General features: G+C 61.6%; 2 protein-coding genes across 3 annotated transcripts in view; one reads left to right on the plus strand and one right to left on the minus strand.

Moving 5' to 3' along the window:
- The first annotated feature begins 1,084 nt into the window (after positions 1–1,084).
- HIC1 (HIC ZBTB transcriptional repressor 1) lies at positions 1,085–13,495 on the plus strand. The gene is made up of 3 exons (XM_071574860.1): positions 1,085–1,144; positions 9,211–9,361; positions 10,020–13,495. The coding sequence occupies exons 2-3, from the start codon at positions 9,310–9,312 to the stop codon at positions 11,963–11,965; spliced, it is 1,998 nt and encodes a 665-aa protein (XP_071430961.1). The 5' UTR covers positions 1,085–1,144; positions 9,211–9,309; the 3' UTR covers positions 11,966–13,495.
- A 253-nt stretch (positions 13,496–13,748) lies between these two features.
- The window catches only part of SMG6 (SMG6 nonsense mediated mRNA decay factor), a 108,188-nt gene continuing 94,805 nt past the window's right edge, over positions 13,749–27,131 (minus strand). For both annotated transcript variants that reach the window (XM_071575421.1, XM_071575420.1), the window contains exons 16-19: positions 21,291–21,444; positions 17,790–18,001; positions 17,451–17,532; positions 13,749–15,909 (exon numbers count right to left, since the gene is read on the minus strand). In XM_071575421.1, the coding sequence (XP_071431522.1) occupies positions 15,779–15,909; positions 17,451–17,532; positions 17,790–18,001; positions 21,291–21,444 (579 nt within the window). In that variant the 3' untranslated portion in view covers positions 13,749–15,778. The remainder of the gene's footprint in view (positions 15,910–17,450; positions 17,533–17,789; positions 18,002–21,290; positions 21,445–27,131) is intronic.

Here is a 27,131-nt window from a genome sequence, read left to right on the forward strand (position 1 = left end):
GAGCATCGGGTCTGAGGGGCCACAGTGCTGCCTTTGGGACATGTCCCCTCAGCCAGGGGTACCCTGGAAGGGACACAGGTGCTGCCACAGCCCGAACTTCCATGTTGATGAGACAAGGAGGTGTTTCCCTGGGGATGGGGTGTGTTTTTCCAGGGAATGGAGTGTGGGTTTTGTGACAGCAGCACCTTTACAGCATGGATGTGCCTAACAAAGCTGCAGCTTTACCTGGGACTGCCCAAAAATCCCCTTCCTTGGAGATGGGAGGTGCATGGCCTGTTACCAGCAGCAGCAATGGAATAAACAGGGGGTAGGTAGTAGTTGGGGCAGTGCACAGTGGGCACTTTGTCCCTGTGGTACTCCCCTGCCTATGGCTCCTCTGTGGCACTGTGGTGCTGCTGGCCACAGGGACCTGATGGTAGCTGTACCTGTCTAGGTGAGGGCAGAGGTGCCAGGTAAATGACCCCATGGGTGGATGGGGGCTGCTAATGGTGCTGCTCTGGAGAGAGGGAGTGTGAGCAGGGGGACCCTGTGTGGCCCATACACGGTTTAGGTGGGACACTCATGGAAGCTCCTTGTTGGAGCCGCAGTATCCCAGGACCATGGGTTCTTGTTTGGGGATTCTCCCTGTCCTCCTGCCACTGCCACTTCATCCACTGAGGCCTGATCCCCACCTCTGGTGTCCCCATGGGATTAGGCATCCCCCTTTTCCTCCAGGGTCTCTGTGGCCACTACTCTCCTTCCAGTCCCCTCTGTCCCCGTCCCTGGGGTTGTGGATCCCCGGTGCCTCCCGCGAGGGTCCCTGCCCCGCCAGCACCGGTCGCTGCCGGCTGCTGAGGGCCCGGTGCCCGGTGTCGGGGCAGGCCGGGCTGCTCTGACTTCGCCGCTCAGGAATCTCCTGGCCGCGACGGGCGGGTTGTGCAACCCGCGACCGCCCCCGGCCGCCCCCGCCTCGACCCCGCGGGCCGCGCTCGGTCCCGCCGGCCCCCTCGGCCCCGCGGGCGTCCCGTGGTCCTCCCGAACACCGGCGGCGGGACGGGGGGCACCGGAGGGTGGGACGGCACCGCGGCTGCCGAGCGGACAGACGCTGCGGGATGAGCCGGCGGGGGCGGCCCCCGAGCGGCGCGGGGCCCCGCCGGGAGGGCAGGTGAGGGACTGCGGGGCGGGGGGCAGGATGGGGGGTTCAGAGCGGGGGTCCCCACCGTTCCCGCTGCCAGAGGAGGAACCGCTCGGCGCCCGCCCCCCCTAACAGTAAGAGTTGATGTGCGGTGAGCTGCATCCTGCATGTGAGCTCCTACTGCCCCGGGAGGCAGGCAGCCCCCGACGGGACCCTCGCCGCCCCGCCTCGGCCGCCTCGGGGACCCCCGGGGGTGGGCGCTGAGGGGAGCCAGAGCTGCCCGCGCTGCGAGTCCGCCTGTCCCGGCGACCATGGCTGTAGACTGTTACCCCCCCAGCGGCACAGTAACAATCTAAAGCCACGGTCGCCCGGGAGGCGTCGGAGCGGGGGTTACCGAGGGGGACTGGGGGGGCAGTCGGTGCCTTGGCGACGGCGAGGAGGCGGCTCCGCCACCGCAGCGATCGCGCCCGACCCCCACCGGCGGCACGGGGGGGCCCTCGGTGGTTGAGGGGGGAACATCGGCAGCATCGGTAGCATCCGCCCACGCCCCTCCCCGCCCCCTGCCCTCCCACGCGTGTCCGCCCCGCCGGGGAGTCCACCCCTACCTGGGCTGCAGCGGGAAGGCGGGGGGGCGTCCGCCGTGGGGGGGTCGGTGTCTGCGGGGGGGAAGAGAGAGCGGGGTCAGGCGGGCACCGGGACACCCCCCCATCCCCGCCCCTTCCCGCCTTCCAGCCCCCACCGTCGGGGCGCGCTCCTCGACGGCTCAGAACCACGGACAGCTCCCGCCCCACCTCCCAGCGCTGCGGCGGGGCCGGGGCCGGGGCCGGCGGTGGGTCATGCTTCAGTAGCCATGACTGTAGACTGTTACTGTCCTGTCCCTACGCAGCAGTAAGCAGTCTAGAGCCAAGGTGCCGACGCGCTGACTCGGGCTCTTCTAGACGGAATCTCCGCGCTCTTTCGACGCACCGGGGTGAAGGCGACCGATCCCGCCGGGCTGCGGATCTGGCAGCACCCGAGCGGGGAGTACTGGGGTGCGAGGGAACCCGAGACAGGTGCAGGGTGCTGGACGTGGTGGCACCGGGGGATGGGGTTGGGGGTCCCGTCGGCGAAGGATGCAGTGAGGCTGGGAGCGGGGTGGACAGCAGGGCCGGGTGTCACCGCAGCGCGGGACACACACACACAAACGCCCTACACAGGGATGCGCTTCCCCCCTCTCCCCGCCCCCCCAGCCGCCGCATGGCGCGGGAGGCCGGTCCCGCCGCGCACCCCCCCGGGGCGGCCCCGCGCTCAGCGCCCGCCTCCGCGCACCGCCCCGCAGCCCCCGCCGCCCCCGCGCCCGGCCCGCACGTGGGGCTGCGCCAGGAGCACCGCACCGCCCCCGCCCGCCGCAGAACTGCCCCCCCGCACCGGCCTCCCGCTCCCCCCCGCTCCGCCTCCCGCACCCCGGGCTGGCAGGTGAAGCTCCCGGTGCCCCGGGGCTCCGCTGCCCCCTCCCGGCCCCGCACCGGGCTCCGTCCCCGCTTACCTGCGGGCCAGCCCACCGGTGCCTGACCTCCTGCGGGCCCCGCGGTTGCCGGGCCGGGCAGGGGCCCCGCGGCTCTCGGCGGGGCCGGCGCCGGTGTCGGTGCTGCGCTGTCCGCAGCGCGCGGGGCTTTTATAGGATCGGGCTTGTAGTAACGGGGATCTCGGCTCATTCATAGAAAAGCATCAACCTACACAATGACGTGAGCGCTACGTCAGCGAGGAAATTTAGGGAACGGGAAGACGCTACTATTTATATCGGCGCGGGGGGAGGACAGCGGCCCGGAGCTGGGCAGGGGGTCCGGGCTGCTGTGGGACCCCCGCCTCCCCTGGCTTCCCCGATCCGCCCCCCCCGGGGCCCGGCTCCTCCAGGTGCACACTGAAGCAGCACCCAGCACTTCGCATCCCTCCTCCACCTGCCGCCAGACTCGGGCTGTGCACCCACTGAGACTCAAGCAGAGGGTCCTGTCACCCTGAGCGCTGTGGCGTAGGGCGCTGTCGGGGTGTCCGTCCGGGCACCCAGGGGAGGCCAGGGCACCCGTGGCCGCCCAACCACCCCACTGGGCCAGAGTATGGCCCCATCCTGGTCTCGTGGTGTTAACCACGGGGCTGGTGATTTGGGGCTGTCTGAGTCCCCCATCATGGGAAGGGGTTGCACAGGGGTCCCCACTCCCGGGCACCAGCCTGGGGGTGCCCCCTGTTCACCTGCACCACCCACCCTACAGAGAGTCCTGAGCTGTGTCTGTCACATATGCCCTCATAAGAATCCCTGCGCTTTCAGTGTCCCAAGTACCCAAGGGTGCCAGTCCTATGCAGGAGGATGGGACAGCAAAAAGGGATGTTGAGGGGTGAGTTTACAATACATAGAGGGACACCCCGTTGCAGCACCGTACTTCCCTGCACCCTTGCTCTTGGCATGTGCTCCCACCAAGGCTGTGTTCTCCAAAAGTCATCAGTGCCACAGAAACAGGTTGTGGCTTTGTGGTTTGAAATAATTTTGCCCCCAAGATGGGCCTAGAGTCATATGCAGGAGGATCTGGGGGGGATCCTTTCCCCCCTTTATGCGTCCATCCATCTGTCCATCTATTCATTCCCCCCGTTCCTGCTGGAACCGTCTGACCTCACTCTGCTCTGGCGAAGCATCACACCGGTCGCCACAGCAACAGCGGCGTTGTCATTGACAGCAGCATCGGCGCCCGCAGCATCCGCCGCTGCGCAAGGCCGCGCTGCTCAAGGCCACACGCTGCTACGGGGGACTGGAGCCACAACCCCCGACACCCCTCTTGTTGTTCACTTACACCCCCAAATACCTGCAGAGCGCTTCAGGAAATTAAACACCCCCCGACCTCACCAGCATGCCCCCATCCTCCTTCAACCGCCCCGCTAAAGTTGCTGCCACCCCCGTAGAACCCCCCGAAACGCCTTGCCCCCCGGCTAGGTAGGGGTGTCCCCGTTCTCTCCCCTATTTTTTTCCCACGCAGCACCGGCACCCGCCCCGTCGGGGCTCTCCGGTTCGGGTAGGGGAGGCGGGGAATCGCTGCCGCAGCGCTCCCCGCCGCAACCGTGACTCAGCCCCGGGATTAGTCAGCAAGCGGGGCCGGCCCACCAGCAGCCGGCTGCGCAGCTCCGCCGCTCCTCCGGGGGCTGCGACCCCCTCCACTCCCCGTCCCGGACCCACGACGCGCACAAGGGCGTGTAGGGGGACCGGGATGGGGAACCGGGGGGGTCGCGGCCCCCGGGAGGAAGGGATGTCGCATCCCGGAGCGTGGCCCGTTGCTGCCATCTCGTGGGCTTCCCACTAGTGGCTCCAGCTGTGTCCCTGCCGCGGAGGGGTGTAGAGGGGGGCCGGTGGTGTGGGTGGCGACGGGGAGGTCCACCTGTGGGGCTTGGAAAGGTGGTGGGTGGGAAGGTGGTGATAGATGAGGGGGATTGAAGAAGGACAGGGTGTCATCCCCCCACCAAGCATTACCTGAGAGGGAAGGGGTCCCATAGTACCTCATCACCCCACAGAGGAGGAATCTTCACTTGCCTGAGCACCACCCCACAAGGAAGGGGTCCTACTCCTACTGCCTCATGATGCATCACTTCAAAGGAAAGAGGTCTCTTCACCTCTTCCCCCAGATATCAGCCCATCAGAAATGTTCTTCAGCCACACTGATACCATGAAGAAGAGGTCCCATCGCCTCATGATGCATCACCTCAAGAGGAAGGTGTCCCATCACTCCACCAAGCACCACTCCACAAGGAAGGGGTCCCGTTGCCACACAACATCACATTTGCAGGGTTGGGTCTTTTTGTTTAATTGAGAATTGCCCTATGATTAAGGGGTCCCACTGCCCCATGAAGCATCATCCCACAGAGTAGTCTCATCACCTGTCCCCCCAAAATGTCACCCCACTGGAAGTGTTCCTCACCCAACCTGAGCATTATCCCACAAGGAAGGAGTCCTGCTGCACCAAGAACATCACCCTTAAGGGATGGGGTCCTGTAATTTCACCAAGCATCACTCCACAGGGATGGGATCCTCACCTGCCTGCAGTTAAGGGTTTTCATCACCCCATAAAACTTCACCCCACAAGGAAAGGGTTCCATTGCTCCACAAAACATCACCTTGCAGGGATGGGTGCTCTTGTCTCCCCAAACATCCCCACATATGGAAAGTGTCCCACTGCCCCCTTCCACTGTCAGGGACCTCACAAAGTTCAACAAGGGGAATTGCAAAACTGGTCCTGGAGAGGAAGAGGCCTGGGCTCTGAGGTATCCAAGGTGCCATCTGGTTGGACAGCAGCTTGGTGGAAAAGACCTGAGGGACGTGGAGGACATCAAGTTGACCACCTGTCCTTGGGATTAAGAAGATGAATGGTGTCCTGCTCTGTGTTAGGAGGAGCATTAGCAGCAGGAAGAGGATCCTTCCTGTCTGCTCAGTGCTGAGGAGGCCACTTCTGGAGTGCTGGATCCAGTGCTGAGCTCCCCAGTATGAGAGAGATGTGGACATACTGGACAGAGTCCAGTGAAGGACCACTAAGAAGACTAAAGGACAGGAACGCCTTCCCAGTGCTGAGAGATAGACATCTCAAATCACCTGGAAAAGAGAAATCTCCAGGGACCTGATCAGTGCATACACATCCCTGGAGGGAGGGTGTGGAAAGGATGAAGCCAGGCTCAGCTTTGTGATGCCCAGTGCCAGGGCCAGGACACAGGTTCCTCAGACCACCAGGAAACACATTTTTGCCATGAGAGGAGCATTGGCATGGGTGGCTCAGGGAGGTGCTGAAGGCACTGTCCTTTGAGATATCCAAAAGCCATCTGGGCATGGTCCTGGGCAGGTCCTGAGTAGCCCTGGAGCAGAGGGTCAGGTGATGACCACCTGAGGTTCCTCCGAACTTCAGCCCCTGTTTGATTTTGTCTCTTGTGCACCTGAACATCCCACCACAAGGAAGGGTCCTCCTGCCCCATGAAATGTCACCTTGCAGGAATGGGCACCCTTGTCTGACCAAGTATAACCGTGCAAGGAGGGGTCCCCTCAGTGTCACTCCATAAGAAAACGGTCCCATTGCCCTGTCAAGCTTTGCTGCACAGTGCCCCCCACCCACCTGAGCATCGCCCCACAGGGAAGGGGCCCCCTTTTCCCACTGCAGCATTGCCACCCAGATTGTGCAGCAGAGAGTAGTCACCTCCAGCCTGGCCATGCTGGCTGAGGAAGGGGACTGTGGTGTGCTGAAGGGGCTCTGCCTTTCCTGCCACCTCGCAGAGCCTCTCTCATGAGACACTGGGTACCCTGGGAGCATCTGAAAGTGTCCTGTGCCTATCCTAGCCTTGTTTCACAGCAGGGAGGGCTCCATGCAGACTCCCCCCGAGCCCTGACTAACTCGGGGAACAGCACCAGGGGTGGGCTGGGCAGTACCGATCCACTCTCAGCCCGGAACAGCCCAGCACCGTCACGAGTTTCATGGCCCCAGCCCAGGTGGAGGGAACACACGCAGGGGGCGCAGCGCAGGGCGCGGGGGGCTGCCATGGCCCGGCACCGCCGGGGAAATGAAGTGCAAGCTGCCAGCGGGGACTGCGGGCTCCTGGCGCTGCCGGATGCGGCCCGGCTGGCCAAGGCGCCGTAATCGAAGACATGTGTGTGGGCTTTGGGGAGAGGCTGCGCTGGGAAACAGGGCCCTGCAGAGACCGGGGGGCTGTATCCTGTCCAAAAGCCCAGGTCCCACATGAAGCCAGGCATGCGAACGCGATCCAAACCACAGCTGGATTTGAACCGAATCTCCCAGCATCTGGGCTAATTTGCTGCAACTTTGATTGATCGTGGGGAGGGGGCACAGGCGGGAGACGCTCCAGCTCAGACCTCCCAACAGAGCCAATGACTTAACCAGAGCTGGTTCCAATCTGCTTAGCACATTGAGGCAAAAATGCCCCTTTCCCTGCACGCTCCCGGTTGCAGGCGCTGGCTCTGCTTGCGATCCCGCAGCGCGGCCGTCCCTGCTCTCAGGGCTGGACATCGGGGCGGCTCCCTGGGGAGATCAGGCAGGTTTTGGGGTCTCTGGGTGTAGAATGCTGAGTCAGACTCGGGTTGGGATCCTTCCAGAAGACTACGCAGGACAGGAGGGGGGCTACGAGTGCAACCAGCCCCCCCCACCTGCCCCAGACCCCTGCGGACACCGATCCGCCCCTCTGCTCCTGGGAGAGGCCGGGAATGGGAGAGAAGCTGTAAAAGAAGGTGGAAAAAGTGAAGCTTTTTCCACTCCCCGCCCTCGGCCGCTGCCCCCAGGGCTCGGCGTCACTCAGCAGGTAGCTGGGGCAGCCCGGGGTCCCGGCCGGCCCCGGGGGACGCAGCTGTCTGGGAGCCGCTTGCTGCCGTGATTTATGCAGCTCAGCCCCATAAATTACCGGGACGGAGCCCGCGGGAGCCATCGCTCACAGCGACGTCCAGAGCTCGCTGCCAGAACCTGAAACACTTCCAGCCGTTAATTGAAGAGAGAAGAAAAAATAGAGAGGGGGAGAAATTAGTGCCCGGGGAGTTGGGATTAAACTACGGCTCTAACGAGGGTCGCCCACGTCCTGCTCCCAGGATCTCTGTGCTTCCTGTGGGCACAAACCCAGGATGGGGAGCAGGGAGGGGGATTTCTGAGCTGATGCCTGGGATGAGCCCACAGCAGGGTCCTCATGGGCAGTGACACTCCATCCCGGTCCCAAGGATGGCATCTCCGTAGTGAGCTGGGACACCCTGGGTCTGATGGAAATCTGACAATGAGTTCCAAGTGAGTGATCCTGAGCCATGAGGGCAACGGCTACCACCACCATGCCCCTTCCCTGCCAGCACCCATCCTTTCTTGTCCCAAATTCAGGGTTCGCCAAACCCTGTCTCAGGGCCCCCACACTGGCTCCCGCTCACCAAGGGACCAGGCGTGATCCAGCCTGAGAGAGAGGGCCTTGCTCAGCTCAGGGTGTGCCAGCGGCACTCCCCAGAATTAGCGGCCGGCCTGGAGAAGCCCATCACGATGCTTCGCTGTACCAGGAGGTTGTGCAAGAGGCTGCGGCTGTGAGAAAGGAGAAGTGAAAGTGTGAATCAAGAGGCGGCTCCCTCCGCGCCAAGGGGGATACCCCGGGCTGCACCCCTAACCCAGCAGCTTTTTCTGGGGCGGTTGGAGGGGTGAAGCTGGGGAAAATGTGAGGTTGCCTTCTCCTCCTCCTCCTCCTCCTCATTCTTCTCCTGCTCCTCATTCTTCTGCTTCTCCTCATCCCAAGCCACTGCAAGACCCCAGCCCACCCTGAGCCGCGGCCACCGCCAGTGCTGTGGGCGCCCCCCGCTTTCTGCCCTCCCGCACCATCAGAAAATTAAGGCCGGTTGCTCTTCACCTTTCCTCCACCAAACCCTTCCCTACATCACCTCCACCCATTGGGGTCCCTTCTAAGCACCCTAAAACGATGGCACCCACTTCAGCTCTCCCACCCGCTAGGTGCTATTCCCCCCCTTATGTATCAGTACCCATCCCTCGGGTGGCGCAGCAAGCAAGACCCCTCCACTTTATCCTTCTCCAACGTCCGCCCCGTCGGGTCCCACCTGCGTGGGGAGGAGCCGCCTGCGGTAACGGGCGGGGGTGGAGCGCCCTGGGCACCGCTAGATGGCGCCCTACGAGCGGTACCGACGGGGGGGACACATCAGCCTTTGCCCGGAGACACCCCCGAGCCCCCCAGTTTCGGGGTTCCTGGCACTCCTCCGGGGTGCCTTCGGGCAAAGAGCGATGTCCTAAGTATGGAGACCCCCGAGGGGGCGGTCGGGGCGCGGCGGTCGGAGACCGGGAGGGGGAAAACCCGGGCTAGGAGGAGGAGGAGACCGGGATGGGGAGGGAGGGGTGTGTAAGGGGGGGCCCGGCTTGCCGGTGCCCCGCCCGGGATGGGAGGAGGAAAACCTCCCGCCGTCTCTTTAACAGCCAGCGGCGCTGCTCGGAGTTCAGGCCGGGGTCAGGGGGAGTTCGCAGCCCGGGTTTCACCTCCGAGCTGGCGGCGTCGGGAACCCCGAGGAACCGCTGCTGCTTCTTCCACAACCACCTCTTCCTCCTCCTCCCGTTCCGTAGGACCGGCCGGGAGCGCGGGGTATGGAGGAAGAGAAGCAGCAGAGGAAGAGGAGGGTGGAGGGGAGCAGCAACCGGCGACGGCCCCCCAGGGGCTGAGCCATGAGAGTTCACCGAGACCTCAGCTGGTTGGCGGAGGCCACCGGGCGCCCAGGTAAAAGGAGGAGGGGGACACCCCCAAAAATGGGGAAAAAAACAACTCCGCCGGCGCTTGGCTTTGCGCACCTGGGCGGGGGGCACCGGCACCGGAACGGAGGCGGGGAGGGGAGGTCCCGCTCCCCCCTCTCCGGACCGTCCCCCAGCTCACCTCGAGGCAGGGGGAGGAAACGGGGGCGGGGGTGCCCGGGGTGTCCGGCCGGCCGCTTGCCGGGACGGGGGCGCATAAGAAGCGGGGAGGCGCGGCGGGGCGCGGGGAGCGGCGGGCGGGCGGCGGGCACCGGGCACCGGCTCTGTGCGTTCTCCCCGCGCTGTCCCGGCAGGCGGGCGCGGGGCCGCGGGGCGGACGGGGCCGCGGGGTCCCGGGGCGGACGGGGCCGGGTGCGGCGCTGAAGGCGGAGGCGGGTGATGTCACTTTCTCCAAAACCCTTCGGGGGTTTTCGCTCCCCTCCCGCCCCCCGATCCGCGGAGAAACGAGCCCCCATATAAGTGGTGTCACAGACCGGGCGCCCGGGCAGAGCGGTGTGTGGGGCTGAGACCTGACCCCTCCGCACCCACCCACCGCCCACCCCATGCGCGGGTGAACCCCCCGACGCGCGCGGCAGGGGGCACGTGGGGCTGGTTGCAGCACTGACGGGGTGGCCGGTGTGTTGCAGGGCGGAGGGCGAGGAGCGGGATGCTGGACGCCATGGAGGTGCCGAGCCACTCGCGGCAGCTGCTGCTGCAGCTGAACACGCAGCGCACCAAGGGCTTCCTGTGCGACGTGATCATCGTGGTGCAGAACGCGCTCTTCCGTGCACACAAGAACATCCTGGCAGCCAGTAGCGCCTACCTCAAGTCGCTGGTGGTCCACGATAACCTGCTCAACCTGGACCATGAGATGGTGAGCCCCGGCATCTTCCGTCTCATCCTTGACTTCATCTACACCGGCCGCCTGGCCGAGTGTGAGCCAGGCAGCGAGCAGAGCCTCGGGGCTGTGCTGGCCGCCGCCAGCTACCTCCAGATCCCCGGCTTGGTGGCCCTTTGCAAGAAGAAGCTGAAGCGCAGCGGCAAGTACTGCCACCTGCGCGGGGGCTACGCGCCCTACAAGCTGGGCCGCGGGCTGCGCGCCACCACGCCGGTCATCCAGGCTTGCTACTCCGGGACACCGCGGCCTGTGGACCTGCCGCCCGTGGAGCCGGCGGCACCGCTCAACACACAGTGCGGGGAGCTGTACGCCTCAGCTGCCCAGGGCACCCCACTGCACCCCCACGGGCTGTGCCCACCCGAGCGCCACTGCTCGCCGCCCTGTGGCCTCGACCTCTCCAAGAAGAGCCCCACCGGCCCCTCCGCCCAGCTCCTGCCCACTGACCGCCTGCTGCCTAGCGAGCCCCGTGAGCCCTCGCTGCCCCCACGGCACGACAGCCCCCCCGTCAGCGCTGGCCTCCTGGCCAGCCACGCTGCTGCCTACAAGGACTCCCCGCCAGGTGGTGAGCCGGGGGGGCATCCCCATGCCCCCGACCCCTTCCGCAGCACACCGCCCTGCGCAGAGCCCCCGCTGCCCCGCGCTGACGGGCGAGAGCTGATGTACCGCTGGATGAAGCACGAGCCCCTGGGCCCCTACCTGGATGAGGGGGAGGCGGAAAAGGAGCTGGAGCGTGAGGATAAGGCCGAGTCACCGCCTGTGCCGCCGCAGCCCCGCTACCCCAGTGTGGAGAGCAATGATCTGGAGCCCGATAACAGCACAAGTGAGGAGACAGGCAGCAGCGAGGGCCCCTCACCCGGTGACACGCTGGACCGCTACTGCAACCACCTGGGCTATGAGCCGGAGAGCCTGGGTGACAACCTGTACGTCTGCATCCCCTGCGGCAAGGGCTTCCCCAGCTCCGAGCAGCTCAACGCCCACGTGGAGGCCCACAACGAAGAGGAGCTCTACCACAAGGCAGCGGCCGAGCAGGCCGTTCCCTTCCTGGACAAAGGTGGCCCAGGGCTGGGTGACATCCTGCGGCCCTATCGCTGCTCCTCCTGTGACAAGTCCTACAAGGACCCAGCCACGCTGCGACAGCACGAGAAGACGCACTGGCTGACACGCCCCTACCCCTGCACCATCTGCGGCAAGAAGTTCACGCAGCGCGGCACCATGACCCGCCACATGCGCAGCCACCTCGGCCTCAAGCCCTTTGCCTGCGACGCCTGCGGGATGCGCTTCACCCGCCAGTACCGCCTGACCGAGCACATGCGCATCCACTCGGGCGAGAAGCCCTACGAGTGCCAGGTGTGTGGCGGGAAGTTCGCCCAGCAGCGCAACCTCATCAGCCATATGAAGATGCACGCGGCTGGCCCTGATGGCAAATCCAAGCTGGACTTCCCCGACAGCGTCTACGCCATGGCTCGCCTCACCGCCGACCAGCTGGGGCTCAAGCAGGAGAAAGCGGCCGAGCTGCTCTCCCACACTTCGCACTTCCTCAGCGACCCCAAGACCATGGAGAGCCTCTACCCTCTGGCCAAGTTCACGGCCGAGCACCTGGGGCTGAGCCAGGACAAGGCGGCCGAGGTGCTGGCGCAGGCTCCGCACCTCCACGCCGAGGCTGCCCGGACCATAGAGCGATACTCGCCCCCCTAACCCTGGCCCTGCGGGGGGCTGGGGAGGCCACTGGGCTCCCCTTGCTGCCCCACGTGGAGCTGGGGCTGGTGAGAAGCCATGGGCATTCGTCCCCTGGTGCTGCCGCTGGCCCTGAAGAACTGGCTTGTAGCAAAGGTCTCATGAGAGCTGCTCCAGGATGGCTGGCTGGCGTGTCCTGCGCCCAGCACCATGGCTTGCCTGGGAGAAGCTGATAATTCAGGGACTGACCCTCTGGCCGTGGGGGCTGCCGGGCCTCCAGCACCGGGCGGGAGTGATGCACAAGCTGTGAGGCCAGATGTGCCCCGAGGCTTTGGAGGACATGAGCCCGCTCCTTACCTCAGGGCTGCCCCTGGGCAAGAGGACACCTGCAGCAGCCACCGTGTCACCCCAGCCTCACGGTGGGACCCGCTGGCACTTGGCTCTGCCGTGACAGGACCCGGACTGTGCCGCCTCGACCGCTGCGGCCCGTGAGTAGTTCATCCCTCGTGGCTGGAGCGACGCTTCCGTCCTGAGCGAGAGCGGCCGGCACGGCCATGCTGGGCTGGGGGGTGTGTGCTGGACCACCCCCTTGGGCCAAGCTGGGGGCTTGGGGACAGACTGACGGAGCGGGTGGTGGGGTCTGAGCTGCAGGCATAGGGCGGTTGAGCCATGCTGGAGAGGCCGGGGAATGGCAATGCTCCTTGGCTCAGAGCAAGCACTGACCCTCCATCCTGACCCAGGGGCTCGGCCGGCATCTTCCGTGTTTGCAGGAGCTGGGGCAGGGCCTGTCCCAGACTGAGCCCCTGGGCCCTGTCCCAGCTGGCGCTGCACCACCATCAGGGATAGCCAGGGAGGCCTCGGGACCCGGCGGCTTTACCCTTGGGTGGCCACTAGCCTTGATTATTTTATTATTTTTTTATTTTTGCCAAAGATGCCTGTCCCCAGCACAGCTGGGCAGGGCCAAGGGGTCCACGACAAAGACAAAGCAGTCTCTGGCTTGTCAGCTACAGGAGGTGGGCAGGGGCTGTGGGAAGGGTCTGTGGAGCAGAGCCCAGTGGGTCCGTGTGACTTGGGGCTGAGTCCCCTCCAGGCACATCCCACCACTGCTGCACCTCCTCTCCCACCTTCTGCTTGGTGTGGGCAAGTGCCCCCAGCCTGGACCCGCCCTAGCTCGTGCCCTGACCCCTTCATTGGGGCTAATGTGAAGCTTCACTCCCCTCCCGAGCCCCCTCCTCTCCATTGCACATGAGGCCCGGGAAGCTGCCAGCAGCAACTGTCCCCAGCCTTGAAGCCACTGTGCCTTAGCCTGAGCTGGCCACTCCTGCCCAGTTGCCCCCTGAGCATCCCGGGGCTGTACCAGTCCCCCAGGGTCGGCAGTGTCCCCTGGAGCTGCTGTGGGACAACTGGTGGTGGTGACAGCACCCAAAGCACAGCTGGCAGCGCCCAGCAGGGCCCCGGCCCCCCCTGTATCACGTCCAATTTGTACACGGGCTACTTGCCCCTTTTTTTTCTATAGTCAAAATGGAATGAGTAATAAAAGTGACATTAACACGCGTGGCCTCTCGCATCCTTCTCAGGGCAGGGCCTGGCCAGTGTGGGGCTGGTGCTGAGCAGGCCTGAGAGGTGCCCTGAGGGTCTTTCTTTGTGTGTCTGCTTGCCCAGAGCCCCTCAGCTGGGGGCAGCAGCAGACACAGGTGGGACAGACCCTTGTCATTGCTGCAAGCACGAATCCTCCCTGGTGGCCACCCACCCCACCCCAACCTCCACAGCAACTCACCTGCCGACAGCAAATGACACACCAGGCTGCACAGACATGTTTAGTTTAATACTAAAAATTATTAAAAGCAACTTAACAAAATAGCCTGAATACGGACACTGCCCCAAGACATGGGCTCCCGGGAGCCTGGCACGGATGGCCTCAGGCATGGGGCACTCAACCTCCACTTGTTGTTGTGCCAGCTGGTCTGGTGGCATCGAAACTGTCCCACAATGGAGCCCGTGACATGGCAAAAGGAACTGGCGCCTGGCAGAGCCACAGGGCATTCCAAGCTGGTGGTACCTCAGGAAGGGCCTTGGAAAGCAGTGCTGGGGCAGAGCCACTAGAAAACAAACACTAAAACACACCCAGCACGGGGAAGGCAAAGTCTCTGCAATGCTGAGCCAGGGTGGCTGTGGGTACGGAACTGGGATGTGGGTGCTGTGGGTGCCATGGCCCCGGGTGGGCTCACGATGGCTCTGTGTGACCCATACGAGCTGTGGGCACCCCAGAGTCTCTGTGGGCCAGGCTCTGCCCTGCAGCACAGACCCTCTGCCCAGTGCCCCAAGGCTGGGGCACTGCTCTGGCACAGGTGAGCCAACACAGCTCCATCGTGCTGCCGAGGCTTCGACGCTGGTGCTGGCCCTTGCTATGAGGCTTGGCAGCTGGCACGGGGTAACTGGGCTTCCTGATGCAGACACCAGGCCTAAGCCATCCACACAGGAAAGAAAATGCTGGGCTCCATCCTGCTGCTTCCTCTGCCACCTTTGACACTTCCCTCTATGGCCACAGTGCCCCGGCAGGGACCAGGGATGGCTTTGGGGTCACTCCCACCCTCAGCTCATGGGATTGGGACTTGACAGAGCTCCAGGAGTTCCAGTTCAGGGGTTAATGCTCCCTCTTAGCTTCTGGATTTGGTGTGTCACTGGGGCAGGACACTTGGTGATGGGACCACATGGGATGTGGCAGGCTTAGCAGCACATGAACCCTACATCCCAGTGTGGAATGAGTGACCCAGGGATGAGACAACGGCTCCATCCATGGGGCACCTTGGGAGAGGATCCTCTCAGCTGGGCAAGTAATGAGGGGCTGAGTGCTGCCTCGGCACTCTCTGGCTCCTCCCAGCCTGCTCTGCAGCCACGGGCAGAAGCCAGATCCCACATGAAAGAGGACCCTGTGGAAATGTGAGGAGGCACAGAGGGGACAGCTGGCTCTGGGGTCTCAGGACAGTTTTGTTAGCCTCACTCTGAATCTTAGGTTAAAAGCGTGCCTAAAGCTAGCAGGGTGGGACTAAGGGGTTTGGTGGAGAAGGGAAGGGGCAGGTAACACCTGGGGTGGGCAGGAGTACAGGACAAAGCAGCTGTGGGAGACTGGGGGTGTTCAAAGCCTCCCTCAGCAAAGCAGGTGGGGCACACACCTGAAAACTAACCTACACTGAAGAAATGAAACTCAACAAGAAAATCCTGCATAAGGGAGAGGACAAGCCTCTCCACAAGCAGCACCTCTGCGTGGGGCAGTGCACGGTGGGGAAGGGGCTGGAGGCCTGAGGCTGTTTGGGCCATGCAGGATGAACAGGCTGGGGCAGGAGGGACCCTGCCCTTGAAGTCCACGGCCTCTCCAAGGGGCACAGGCTCGACTAAGCAATCCCAAAGTCCGTGCCGGCACGTCCCCAATCTCTGCCCTACGCAGCCTACAAACCCAAAGAGCCACCAGTGTGTGGCTCGAACTCTCTGCACCCAAGCAAACCAAGCAAAAGGCTGGTGATCCAGCACAGGGCACACCCAAAGCTTCCCTTGCCAGTGGGGCTCGCCAGCTCTGCACTGGCACTGCCCAAAGGCTGGTGGGACCCTCAACGGCCCAGCCTCCACGTGAACCATCCACAGCAATGACCTTCCTGGCTGGCCTGGCCTCGGGGGCCCTTCACAGCACGGCCATTCTGGGCTGGTTGAAGACGTGGCATTTATTGTTCGTGGTGGGCTGGCAGCGGTGGCGGCACGGCGAGGCCGCTGCTGAGGCCGGGCTCCCACAGTAACAGGCTGCGTGACTCGCTCAGGGGCTGTTGGCCCCCCTCGGCCCCCTCAGCCCTCCTGGGCCCACTTGAGAAAGGTGGGGATGTCCCGCACCGGCACGTTGCGGGTCAGCGCTTTGACTCGCAGGTTCCGGTCGTCCGTCAGCAAAACCACTTCCCTGAGCAAACGGATGGGATCATCTGCAACCACGACAGAGAGAAAGAGTGGAGTGAAGCTCAGACCTGCCTGCTCTGCCCCAGCCCTTGCACCCATCCCACAGTGTGTCCCCCACACTCCATGCTACCAGCTCCCTGCTCCCTGCCAAGGCTTTCTGACATGGCTCAGAAACTGCCCTTCACCTCAAAGGCCATCTGCTCCCCACACTGTGCTGCACAGGGACAGTTTGTGATCACTGCGGGCTGCCCACACAGGGTGGTGGACTGGCCACAGGCTGAGAAGAGGAGGTCCCTGCTTGATCCAGGCCAGGAAGACAGCCCGTGACCCTGGCTCCAGCAGGAAGCTGGTGCTATTATTCTGTTGATCTCATTATAAGATCTAAAGACACCTCTTATTTTTTGCATAGTTTTTTTGGAGTTGCCACTGACACCAAGGCGTTTCTGGATGGGGCTTAGCCAGCCCCAGAGAGTTGATGCCTGAGAAATAACCGAAGGGATCTTGCCCCCAGATGGATGAGCTGCCCCGCACGCAACACGCTGGGCTGGGATGTGGAAGCCACGCTTACGTGTGTGCGAGGCAGGGGAAGCATATGGGGTATGTGTAAGCAGCTGGGTCCTGTGACCAGAGTACTGTTCCTATGAGCACAGGAAACACAGTGCCTCCGAGCCAGGACGGGAATGGAAAAAACAGAGTTTATGGGAGCCCAACGTGGGCCCAGATTGGCTGCACAGGGAGCGGCAGGACGAGGGGAAGGGGAGGGTGGCCAGGAACACGGGCTACACTCACGGTTTTGGGGCTGAGGATAGTGGGGCCAGCACCTGACTGGCCCATGCCAGGAGGAAGGGGACTGGGGGAGCAGTGGGAAGGCAGACTGGGGACTGAGGTCTGCTGGAAGCGGGATTGGGAGCTTTTGTGCGGACACTTTAAGAAATGTGTAACAATAAACATCCTCTGCTCCGTGCTGGTGATGCGCCTGCTTGTTACAAACCAGAGGCTGTCAGCTTGTCAGGCCCCATTCCCCATAATCCACATGATTTCAAAATTCAGCATCATTTGCACATAAACATTTGGTGACGGTTTCTCTGTGAATCTGACAAGTTAAGCTGCTAAGAATTCGCACTGACAAATGCGGGTTGATTTCTTGGGCAGCTGCTGATGCGATTCCCATCCCTGCCGCCCTGGCAACAGTCTGGGGGCTGTCTGGTCCCAGCACACGTGGCTGATGCCAAGGAGGAATCCGGAGGGAAAAGAGCCCTGGACAGAAGGCATCAAGGGGCATGGGGAGGAGGCGCCTTCTGTCCCTTTGTCACCACAAAAATGGCTCTATGGACGTTTATGGTGGGTTTGTCACAGGCTGGGGCATCCCCAAAATGCTGTGAGGTGCACATTTGGCCATGAGGTGGGAGGGCCACAGCCTAGGGCTGACTGGAGGCAGAAGGCGGCACCTTGGTGTTGAAAGAGGCAAATGGAAGGAGAGAACAGATCCAAGGGCCGTGAAAGAGAAACAAGAACAGTCCATGGGATGCAACAGAGAAGGGAAAAAGAGAATGTAAGGATGTTCTACCTTTGTTGGAGGGCATGAAGTCCTTGGCCTTGTCATTGCAATAGTGGAGGCAGCAGGACAGAATCAGGTCATCATTGTTTCCCTGAAAAAAAAAGGGCAGGGTTAGTTACCCTTGGCAGGGAACCCCTGAACCTCCACCCCCTTGACTGCTGCACCACCTCAAGACACCCCAACACAGCTCAGAGGAGAGCAGGGCCACTCTGACCTGAAACATGAGCTCTGTCACCTGGAAAGAGGGGGACAGAGCTACCCTCTGCCTGGACCTCAGGGAACCCAAGGTCCCTGATTTTCCCCAGGGAGGTGGTGGCAAATAACTCAAGTGTCTGGGATGCCCCTTACCTGCTGGCCAGTGGTGTCTTCACTGCGGAAGGAGATGGATTCCAGCTCATTGCCTCTGCTGGTCAGAGCCCTCAGGCAGTTGTCCCGGCTCTCAAATCGCTCCTCCAGGAACTCGATGGACTTCCTGGCTCTCTCCTGCACTTGGCGGGCATAGCCTGCAGCCCGGTGCTCCATCTCTGGGCCCTTGGCCAGGCCATCCAGCTCGTTTATCACTTCAAACAGGAAGAGGAGGTACAGTTACTACGGGACAAGGTGCTCCCATGACCTGCTGCTGGAGCATGCAAGTTGCCAAGGCCTCAGGGCCGGGGCACTGGGAGCTGGCTCAGGAAATCTGGGTTCAGCTGCCACAGCGTCCCTGTGCTCCTGGACTTGGCTGCAGGTCTGGAAAAGCTTTGCTGCCTTCCACCTCCATGGGTCACCTGGCTCAGCCCTCAGAGCACAGGCACCTCACTCCCACAGTGTAACTGGCAAGGGCAACTGGTTTTGCTTGGCAAAACACTGGGGAGCGTTGCTGTGCCCCCCACCTCACACTCCTGCATCACAACCAATGGCATGTTTGTGTCAGGAAACCCTGAACTCCTGCATCCTGCTCCTCCACCTCTGAGCACAGCGATGGCCAGTGGCACTGTGCCTCCTGCCCATGTGGGACTGCCTAGCTCTGCACTGTCTGACATGGAAACCTCCTGCCCTCATGCTGCAGGGCTGCACATGGGAACAGGAAGCAGGCAGTTCCCACCCTGGCACTATTGCCCACACAAATTCCAGCTCTATTTTCCCACCTGAAGCCACCATTCCATGCTCCTGGCAGGGAACAGGCTCCTTTCAACACCTCACCCATCTGGCTTTGTGCATCTGTCCTGACTCGAGATGAGCTTGGAATCCAGGTGGATTCCCAGCCTGTTCACCTTAACTGGAACCTCTTGTACTGCTGCCAAGCAGTCAGGAACTCCAGCTGCTCCAGCCCCCTAAGCCCAAGGGACCTCAGAGCTCCAGGAGGGGGCCAATCTTCGGGTGCTGGGGCTGCTGGAAGGGCCGCTTTGTCGCAGAGCAAGCACGTGTGTGCAAGCAAAAGCACTCATGGACACATTTGGATGCATCCCAGTGTGCCCAGCCTCGCTGCTGATGGCAAGGCTGGGCACACAAATATGCATCCAGATGTGCAAACAAGCGTCCTGCCTGTGATCATGCACTGGGCTGCGTGTGCATGAGGCCATGCGCGCTGGAGAGCTGGAGCGCACGTGTGCACGGCGGAGCCTCCGCGCACAGTGTGTGTTTCAGCCATGGCTTCATTTCTGAAGATTGTTTCCGAGCTTGGAGCCAAGTCCTGAGTTCAAGTGGGAACTATGCATTCCTTGGGGGGTTCGGGGAGAGAGCTCGGGGTCTGAGGCCTCTCCCCAGTGCTGTGAATCACTGCCCAGGGAGCCTGCGTGATCACTCTGTTCCATGGTGAGACTGGCACTCACTGTCTGGGTATTCCAATTAAATCTGCATGGAGTTGCTTTGCTCTTCCCTGGCTGGAGACTCTTCTTGCTACCGACCTGATGCTGCCATTTCCACACAATGCACGGCTGGGCCCGGGGTGGGGGGAGCCATGCAAGAACGGAACATCAAACAGGAAAAGCTGGTATTCCCTCCCGAAATCCGCCTTCCTGCTTCCAAGCTAAACAGGCTTCAAAGGGGAGGCTTGTTTGTGCTTCTGCACCAGGCCTGGCTTCTCCATGGCGGGGTCAGGCTCAAGGAGCACAGTGCAGGTTAAAGAGCAAGAGAAACAAACCCAACAAGAAGTCGGGCGCTTAACCCCTTGCTGCATCCCTGGGAAGAGCAGGGAGGAATACCAGGGGAAGGGCACTGTGCCTATCTCTGGTCCAGTGATGGGACATGGCACCAAGGCCTCTGTCCCAGCAGTCACAGGCCCCTGGCTCATCCCAGGGGATGGCTTCCTCCTTCCTGCCCACCCTGAGGGCTTTCCTGGGGGATGAGGAGAAATGTGACCAGCACCCAGCGTGGACAGGGAGTTGTGTCTTTAGGGCTTTGGGGAGGCTCATGGCAGCAGTGGGAGACAGACAAGTTACTCTCTCCCTCCTACGATGGGCTGTGCAAGGAGGAAGCGGGATGGGAAGGCACTTAAGGTGTTCAATCCTGCTTGTGGCAGGGCAGCCCAGGCTCCTTTTGCAGGTTGAGGGCAGTAGCATCTTGGACAGGGACAGGACCAGAGTTTTTGGCTCTCCTGCTGCCCACCCCTGGCTAAGGACTGATGGAGAAGCCTCACAATAACCACAGGAGCACACAAGGAGGCAGGGCCATGGCTCCAGGGCAGGTCCCAGCTCTCTCAGGTGATAACATGCTCCACAGCCCCCAGGGCTGCCCAGGCTCTGCAGGTGCTGCTGCCTTCCCTCTGCTTCCACACAAAGCCCTGGCACTGCAGTGCCAAGCCACAGAGCTCCCTGGTACCTTATGTGCTGAGCTGGCCAGGCATCCACCCCTGCTCCTCTCATCCAGGGACCCCAGCCCCAGGAATCCCTCCTGAGCTGGGCTGCTCACCATGCAGGGAAGGGTGGCAGCTGGAGATTGGCTCTGGGGCAGGCAGAGTTGTTTGCTGGACACCAGGAGTGGAGAAGGAAGCTCAGAGCTCTGACAGCACCCCCATGCGCAGCAGGCAAGAAGGCGTGCACCTCACTGCCTGGACGCTGGAGATGCCCATGGGACACAGCTGGCCCCTGGTCTCCTGTGGCTGGCGATGGGATGGGACAGCCCATGGGCTCTGCAAGGCTCAGCCCCACTCCTGCCCTGACCTCTCCTGTTGCCCTCAGGGATCCTCTGAGTGCCAGGCTGGCACTGGGATGTGCCAGGCGTCGGAGTGACATTGGCCGGAGGAACGCTACCTCCAGCCCAGAGCGTGATCAAACAATCAGAGCAAAGGCATCTCACCAAATCCTCCCGCCACCCTGGGAGACCACCCAGCAGCACAGCCTTTATCTGCCAGGGTGAGTGTTTACCAATAACGGGAACCAGCTTGCTGTTTTACTGCAAGCTTTATAAGGATAAAAAGAAGGGCTGGGCTTGAGCAGCTCGAGACGCTGGGACACAGGCTGGCCATTTGCTCAGGCTGCCTAAGCCCCAGCTCAGCTGGGATAAGCTATCTGCTCTGATTGTTTAACAATTCCTCCTCCTTGCTCCCTTCAAAATACCCCCAAATCCCATTTAACACCCATCTGCTTCTTCCAGCCCCCTGGTACCCCAAAAAGAACCAGGAGGAGAGGGTTTTGCTGAGTGCTGTGGGCAGAAGGCTGGCAGGAAGGGAGAAGGATAACAGGGGTTGAAGGAATGCCAACAACGACTGGGATGAGACAGGGCAGGATGAAGTCCAGTCCCACAGGACGAGCCGACCAGCTCCAGACCACACAGGCACTGTGGGCACGTGGGACATGGAGAGAGGGAGCCCGAAAGGAGGGACAGACCATGCTAGGGGAGAGGGGAAGCCCCCACTATAGCCCTACTTACCGATCAGGGGCACCACCAGGATGAACTTCCTGCAGTCCAGCAGTGTGACTAAGCTGCTGAGGTGGTCGATGAAACCATTGGTGTCTGGGACCAGGAAAACAGGTCTGATCTCCAGCTCCATCTGCCTCATTTGACTCTGGTCTTTCAGCACAGCCTGGAGGAGAAGGAGGGACACACGGTGAGGAGGAAGATATCAGCCCTACGACCTGTGGACCCAAGGGCAGAAGACAAGCCTGGCTAACATGCACACAGCCATGTGAAGGAGACTGGAAGGAGGCTGCATCCATCCCACCTGCACACCCCAAACACCAGCTCTTGCAGGCCCACAGTACACAGCTGGATGGCAAAAGCCTCCAAGAGATCAGTCTCCAGGAAAACAGCCCTGCCCAGGCTCTGGGGAGAACTGAGACCAGCCTTGGAAATGGAGGAGTTTTCAGAACTGTCCCACTTGCGGGCCTGGCAGTTGCCAGGACCATTGGCACCAGTGCCAAGAGACCGACCTTGACAGAGGCCAGCAGGGAGAAAAGGGGGATGAAGCACGGGAGTTCTGGGGCTCCACACAAAAAGCTCAAGGCAACAACAGCCAAAACAAACCAGTCTGGGACACACGAGTCCTGCCAACTGCATCCTAACACAGGGACCCCAAAAAGGCAGCCAGAGGTCTGTGGAGTGGGGATCCTTAGCTGAGTATCTCCTGTTCCTACCACCTCCTGCACCTGCCTTGCCTCTTCTATCACCACCCAGCTGGGAAACCAGGTGGGTTAAAGCCCTGAAAATTCACAGTGCTGTCCTTGGTTGAGACATTTGTACCCATCAAAACCAAAGCTGCTCACACTCACAGAGGGAGGGGTATGCTGGGGCTCACTGCCCACCCTCTGGGGCTGCACCTGGAACTCTGGACAATGCCAGTTGCCAAAACAGGACCTCAGAGCTCACATATGACTTTCGAGGCTCTCGAAGGACTTGGGCTCTTTAGTAAGTCACAGGATTAAAAAACTCAGGATGCTATTCTAGTGTTTCCTCTACTTAAAAATAGCTTCCCTGGACTTGCTGATGTTTGTTGCCTCTAATAGGAACTGTTCACCCAAGGAGCACAGCAGTGCTGCTGTGGAACACATCCACCATGCAAACCCTTCTGAGACTGGGCTTGACCCCCCCAGATGTGCCCTGGGGACATGTGAGGACCACAGACCTGGCTCTGCCCAGTGTCATGGAGAGCTACCCCTGCCCACAGTGAGGAACTCAATCCTTCCTCAGTCTCGTCAAAGCCTCAGAGGTGCCCTGGAACGATGAGCTGCATGGGCCAGCAGTGGCCATGGAAAGAAGTGGTTTTTAATTCATTTCCAAGTGTTGTCATCTGGCTTTAAATCAAGACGGTTTGTTGCTGCCACCTCCCACAAGTGTCTCTAGGCAAGGCAGCAAACAGAACCTCACCACGTGCCTCCCATCCTCCTTCTGGCAGTGCTAGTCCTGGGGACATGGCTCCCACAGACCCCAAAGGGTGACAGGCAGAGCAGGAAGCATGCCAGGTCCTGTCTACTGCATGTCAGTGCAAAGACATGCCCTCCTCATCACAAAAGATACACACAAGTGTCCCCATACTGATGCTCTGCACCAGATGTGCTGGATGCCTGTGCTCTGCCTTCACCCGGAGAGGTGTTGGCACTCACTGGTGGCACAGGAAGAGCTACAGTCAGGGACACCCTGGGGTAAACCCCAGCATGGTGCTTCTGCTGCCTCCTTGCCACGAAGACAGCAGCAGGTGGGGTCTCTCCACAGGGTCTTTGGGGTGTGGGAGGAGATGCCCATCCCTGAGAGACACCAGACCATGCTCCACCTGCTATGGGGAGGCAGACAAGGGCCCATCAGCCAACCCAGAGACCCCGAGAGCAGCATCTCCCTTGTGCGGTGGCCAAAGAGATCAGAAGCCCCAAAGCTGCATGAAGAGGGGGGTGAAACTACACAGCCTCTAATGAACAGCAACAGTCCTACATGAACAAGGGATGGTGGCAGGAGGGGCCTCCTGTCTGCACCCTAGTCCTGGTCCTGATCCCAACCCCGTGACTTGGGCCAGCTCACGCAGGTGACCTCAGGAGCATGAGCAGGACGCTCACCTCCCCCTCTGGCTGGGGGCACGGGGGTGACAGTGGGCAGGTCAGTACCCTCATGTGTGGCACTTGCCCCGGCAGCTTTCACAGGCCGTGCCCGGCCGATTCCTGGCAGCCGCCAGCAACGCCTGTGCCGGCCGTCACGTCCCATTCCGCCTGCCGGGCCGCCCGGTGAGAGAAGGACACAGGATGCGCCGGGAGTGAAAGAGCGAGGTCGGCGGGGAGCGTGCCAAGTCCCCGCGCACAGCTCCGGCCGCGCTGGGAGCCAGAGGGAAACTCGCCTTTGCAGAGTTCAGAGGCCGGCAGCGAGATTTATTTTTGTTTGTGTGAGTAAAAGGCTGCAGAAGCCTCTGGCCAAGGGGCTTGGGGGAGAGAGGAGTGGCCTGTGATTCATGCGGACGCTGGCTGGCCCCACGCCAGAGATGAAAGGGAGCCCATGTGTGGGGAATGGGGAGGCGAGTTCTGCCTTAACCCTTCTGCACGATCCCACGGGGAGCAAGGGGAGCATGGGTTTGCAGATTGGGATGGCCATGTCTGGGGCCCTGCTTGTGTGCTTCTGTTCCTGCCAGAAACATGTTGCCAGTCCCATCGTGCCTCAGTTTCCCTGATCCGAGGACTGGAAGATAGTGGGCTGTGTGTCTTGCTGGGAGGTGGGGTCTGGAGACAACCATGTGGAGAGCAGGATGGATAGAACAATGGAGGCACAGCCTCGACCTGGCCCAGGTGCTTTTGGATGGTTGGATTTTAGCCTTGACTTATTTGAATTAAATACACTGCATGGCTCAGTGGCAGGGTGACTGCAGTGCTGGATGTGGCAGGGGATGTCTGAGGCTGGGGGCTCCCTGCTCTCCCTTTGTGCTGACAGCTCCCCCTCCAGAACCCACAAGCTGCAGCCTCAGTGCTGCTCCCACTCGCAGCTCGCTGCCCATCCCACTGCTCCGGGCATGGGGGCTTCTCCCAGGAGCTGGGCCAGAGCTGGAGGTGGCTCCCTCGGCTGCCCCAGCTGGTGGCAGCACTGAGATCAGACACTCCTGCACACACAGTCCCAAATTCCCAGCTCATCCATCAGCTGGGATCACCTGCGGGATTCTCCAGAAGGCGATGCCTGGGTGAGGGGGCTTCCTGCGTGGGCACATGGTTGGTCCCCCAAAAGCCGGGCCACCAAGCAGGACTTCGTCCAGAGTAACATGGGGGTGACCTGAGGGTCTCCACCACCATCACTGAATAGGAGAGGTCTCCACATGGATCCCTGGGGCTTCACGCAGAGACCCCAGAGCTCCTCTGCTCATGGTGCCAGGATGGTGGAAAGGCCTGGAACTGAAGCTTGGCAGAGACAAATGTCCTGCTGCCTTTGGGACAGGTCACGTGGGGTCACGCTGCTCTGCTAGGATGGATGGATGGCCTATCCTGCCACTACCTCTCCTGATATGACTTGCTCTCCAGCCCCAGGGAAAACCGGTGCAGCTGCCCCTTCCAGCCCCTTGTGCTCCACGGGGATTGGAGGTGGATTTTCCAGGGCCAAGAACAATGCCTCTCTAGTCTCTGCTCAGGGCTTCCTCCTCCCAAGGTTCGTCTCCAGTGTCCTCCTCAGGAGTGAACGTGCCCCGTGCCTGGTAGCTCACCGGGGCGGCCGCCGCGGTGGAGCCTTGGTGGGTGGGTGTGCGCCTTCCGCAGAGCCCCCGCGCCCAGGCAGGTGCGCGCCGGCGCGTGTGCGCCCGCGGCATTGTTCCTGCGCCCAGGAGAGCGTGAATGGGACACGGCTATATTTAGCCACTTACTCACACTACCGCCACAAAGGAGCGGCTGCATCTTAAGGGGGCGGCCGTTCCGTGGGCTCAGAAGGGACAGGAGAGTGGCTATTTTGGGAAGACATGTCATAATTGGCTGCCCCGGTTAAGCTGCTTCTGTAATGCTGAGCAAAACAATAGCAGCATCCAGAGGAAGAGCCTGTTATGTTTCAGGTGGGATGTTTTCAACCGGTCAGGAAACTCGACCGCTCCCAGCGCGCAGCGGCAGCACAAAGGACAGGGGACGCTGAACAGCATGGACCAAGGGCCTGGCCAAGCAGCAGGGGCAGCAGGGGGAGCAGGGCAGGACCTGGCGGCGGCTGGGAGCAGCCCTGCCTGAGAATGCTGCCTGCCCCAGCAGCGCTGCTGCCACCTCCTCTGTGCACCTGCCTGCCTGGCCTCTTCTTCCGAATACCTGGGCAGGACCGAGGTTTTTCACCTCATCATGATGCATCGCTGCTGTCACCAGCTGTCACCAACTTTGTCCCAATCTGGGCAAGTGCTGGTGAGAGCAGAGACAGGCTGGCAGTGGAGCCAGGGTGCAGCAGCCAACCCATCACCCAGAGCCAGGCAGCAAAGGGCTGCCCACGGACACGAGACCTGACCCTGCTCTGGCCTATCTTTCCTCCTCAGGATAATAGTTTTGGGGTCCAAGCTCGAGTAGGGGAACAGAGCTGATCTCTGCTGTTCCCACTACAGCTGCTCCTGGCCAAGGGTCACTGGGTTTGCCATGTATCCTGCCTTGACTCTGCTTCCCCCCATCTCGAGCCACAGTCCTCTGCACACCCAGACAGGACAGGGATCAAAGGAGCTCAGTGAAGCTCAAATTCCCCTTGAAGTATGAATGTGACCCCAGCATGGAGGCTGCAATGAAGACCTGCAGGGTTACCCTGCAGCAGCAGTGAACCTGGAACAGTGTCAGGTGTGTGATCTCCAGGAGCAGCAGAGCTGGGCTGACAGAGGTGGGGACCAGGGCAAAGGCAGGGACAGTGCTGGAAAACCTGCTGGTGAAAAGGCAGGGACTTTACCTGTGAGAAGCACAACTCATCAGGTCCCAGGTAAGGCCATAACACCATGTTCCCCTTGGGCACAGAAAGAAAACAGACGGCCAAGAGATAAAGGCTTTGTCCTGCACCCTGGGCCCCTGCACACACCATCACAGATTCTACAGGAGGCAGACACAGCACCTGGACCCAAGTCCCCACCACTGTGCAGGCACAGCCACACGGCCCTGCAATGGGAGCTGAGGCTCTTACTGTGCTCAGCCAGGAGCCACATCTGCTGGACTTGAATGGAGCTGTGGCTTGTCCCCAGGATAATGAAAGTGAGACTCGGAGAGCAGCTGATGCTCCCTAGGTGGGCAGTGAATGAGAGGCTGTAACAGGGAAGGCAGAAGGTCCTCAGGTCCCATGAAACACAAAAGCTCCTGGGAAGGGCAGAAAGGTCAAGGATCACTGGGCTAAGAGGGAAAGTGGAGGGGGTGGATGCTGAGCTGGCTCCAACTTGGCCTCTCCTGGCAGCATTTTCCACCCGAGCAACTTTGCTCCTCCAGCTGTGTGACCAGAACCAGGGCAGGGAGAGGACTGGGGCAAGCACATGTGTTCTGCTCCAGGCCATTCCCAGCCAGCTACGGACTGGATGACTTTACTGAAGCCCTAAGGACCTCTCCTCCACCCCGCGCCTTCAGACTCCAACTGCACCTCAGCTCTCAGCTGTGCAGCCCCTGAAGCTGCCCACACCCTCATTCTGACCTCTCTCTGCCTGCAAGCATCGGCCCCAGCACGGCCGGGAAGGAAGGGCGGAGCATGCCGGGGGCAGAAACCCCCTGACAGCATCAGGCAGCCCCCACTCTCCCCGCAGAATGGGCACGGCCATCCCGGGGGCCCTGCTGCAGCTGCACTGGTCGCCAGGGCCGGGATCTGCTGCACACTGCCCTCCCTGAACAC

The sequence above is a fragment of the Pithys albifrons genome, chromosome 21 (assembly GCF_047495875.1).
Source record: "Pithys albifrons albifrons isolate INPA30051 chromosome 21, PitAlb_v1, whole genome shotgun sequence".
NCBI classification, from domain to species: domain Eukaryota; kingdom Metazoa; phylum Chordata; class Aves; order Passeriformes; family Thamnophilidae; genus Pithys; species Pithys albifrons.

Excerpts from the sequence above, each read along its gene's own strand:
- HIC1 (XM_071574860.1), top strand. The coding sequence starts at position 9,310 with ATGAGAGTTCACCGAGACCTCAGCTGGTTGGCGGAGGCCACCGGGCGC. Across the intron at positions 9,362-10,019 it reads GGAGGCCACCGGGCGCCCAG|GGCGGAGGGCGAGGAGCGGG; the intron begins GTAAAAGGAGGA and ends GGTGTGTTGCAG.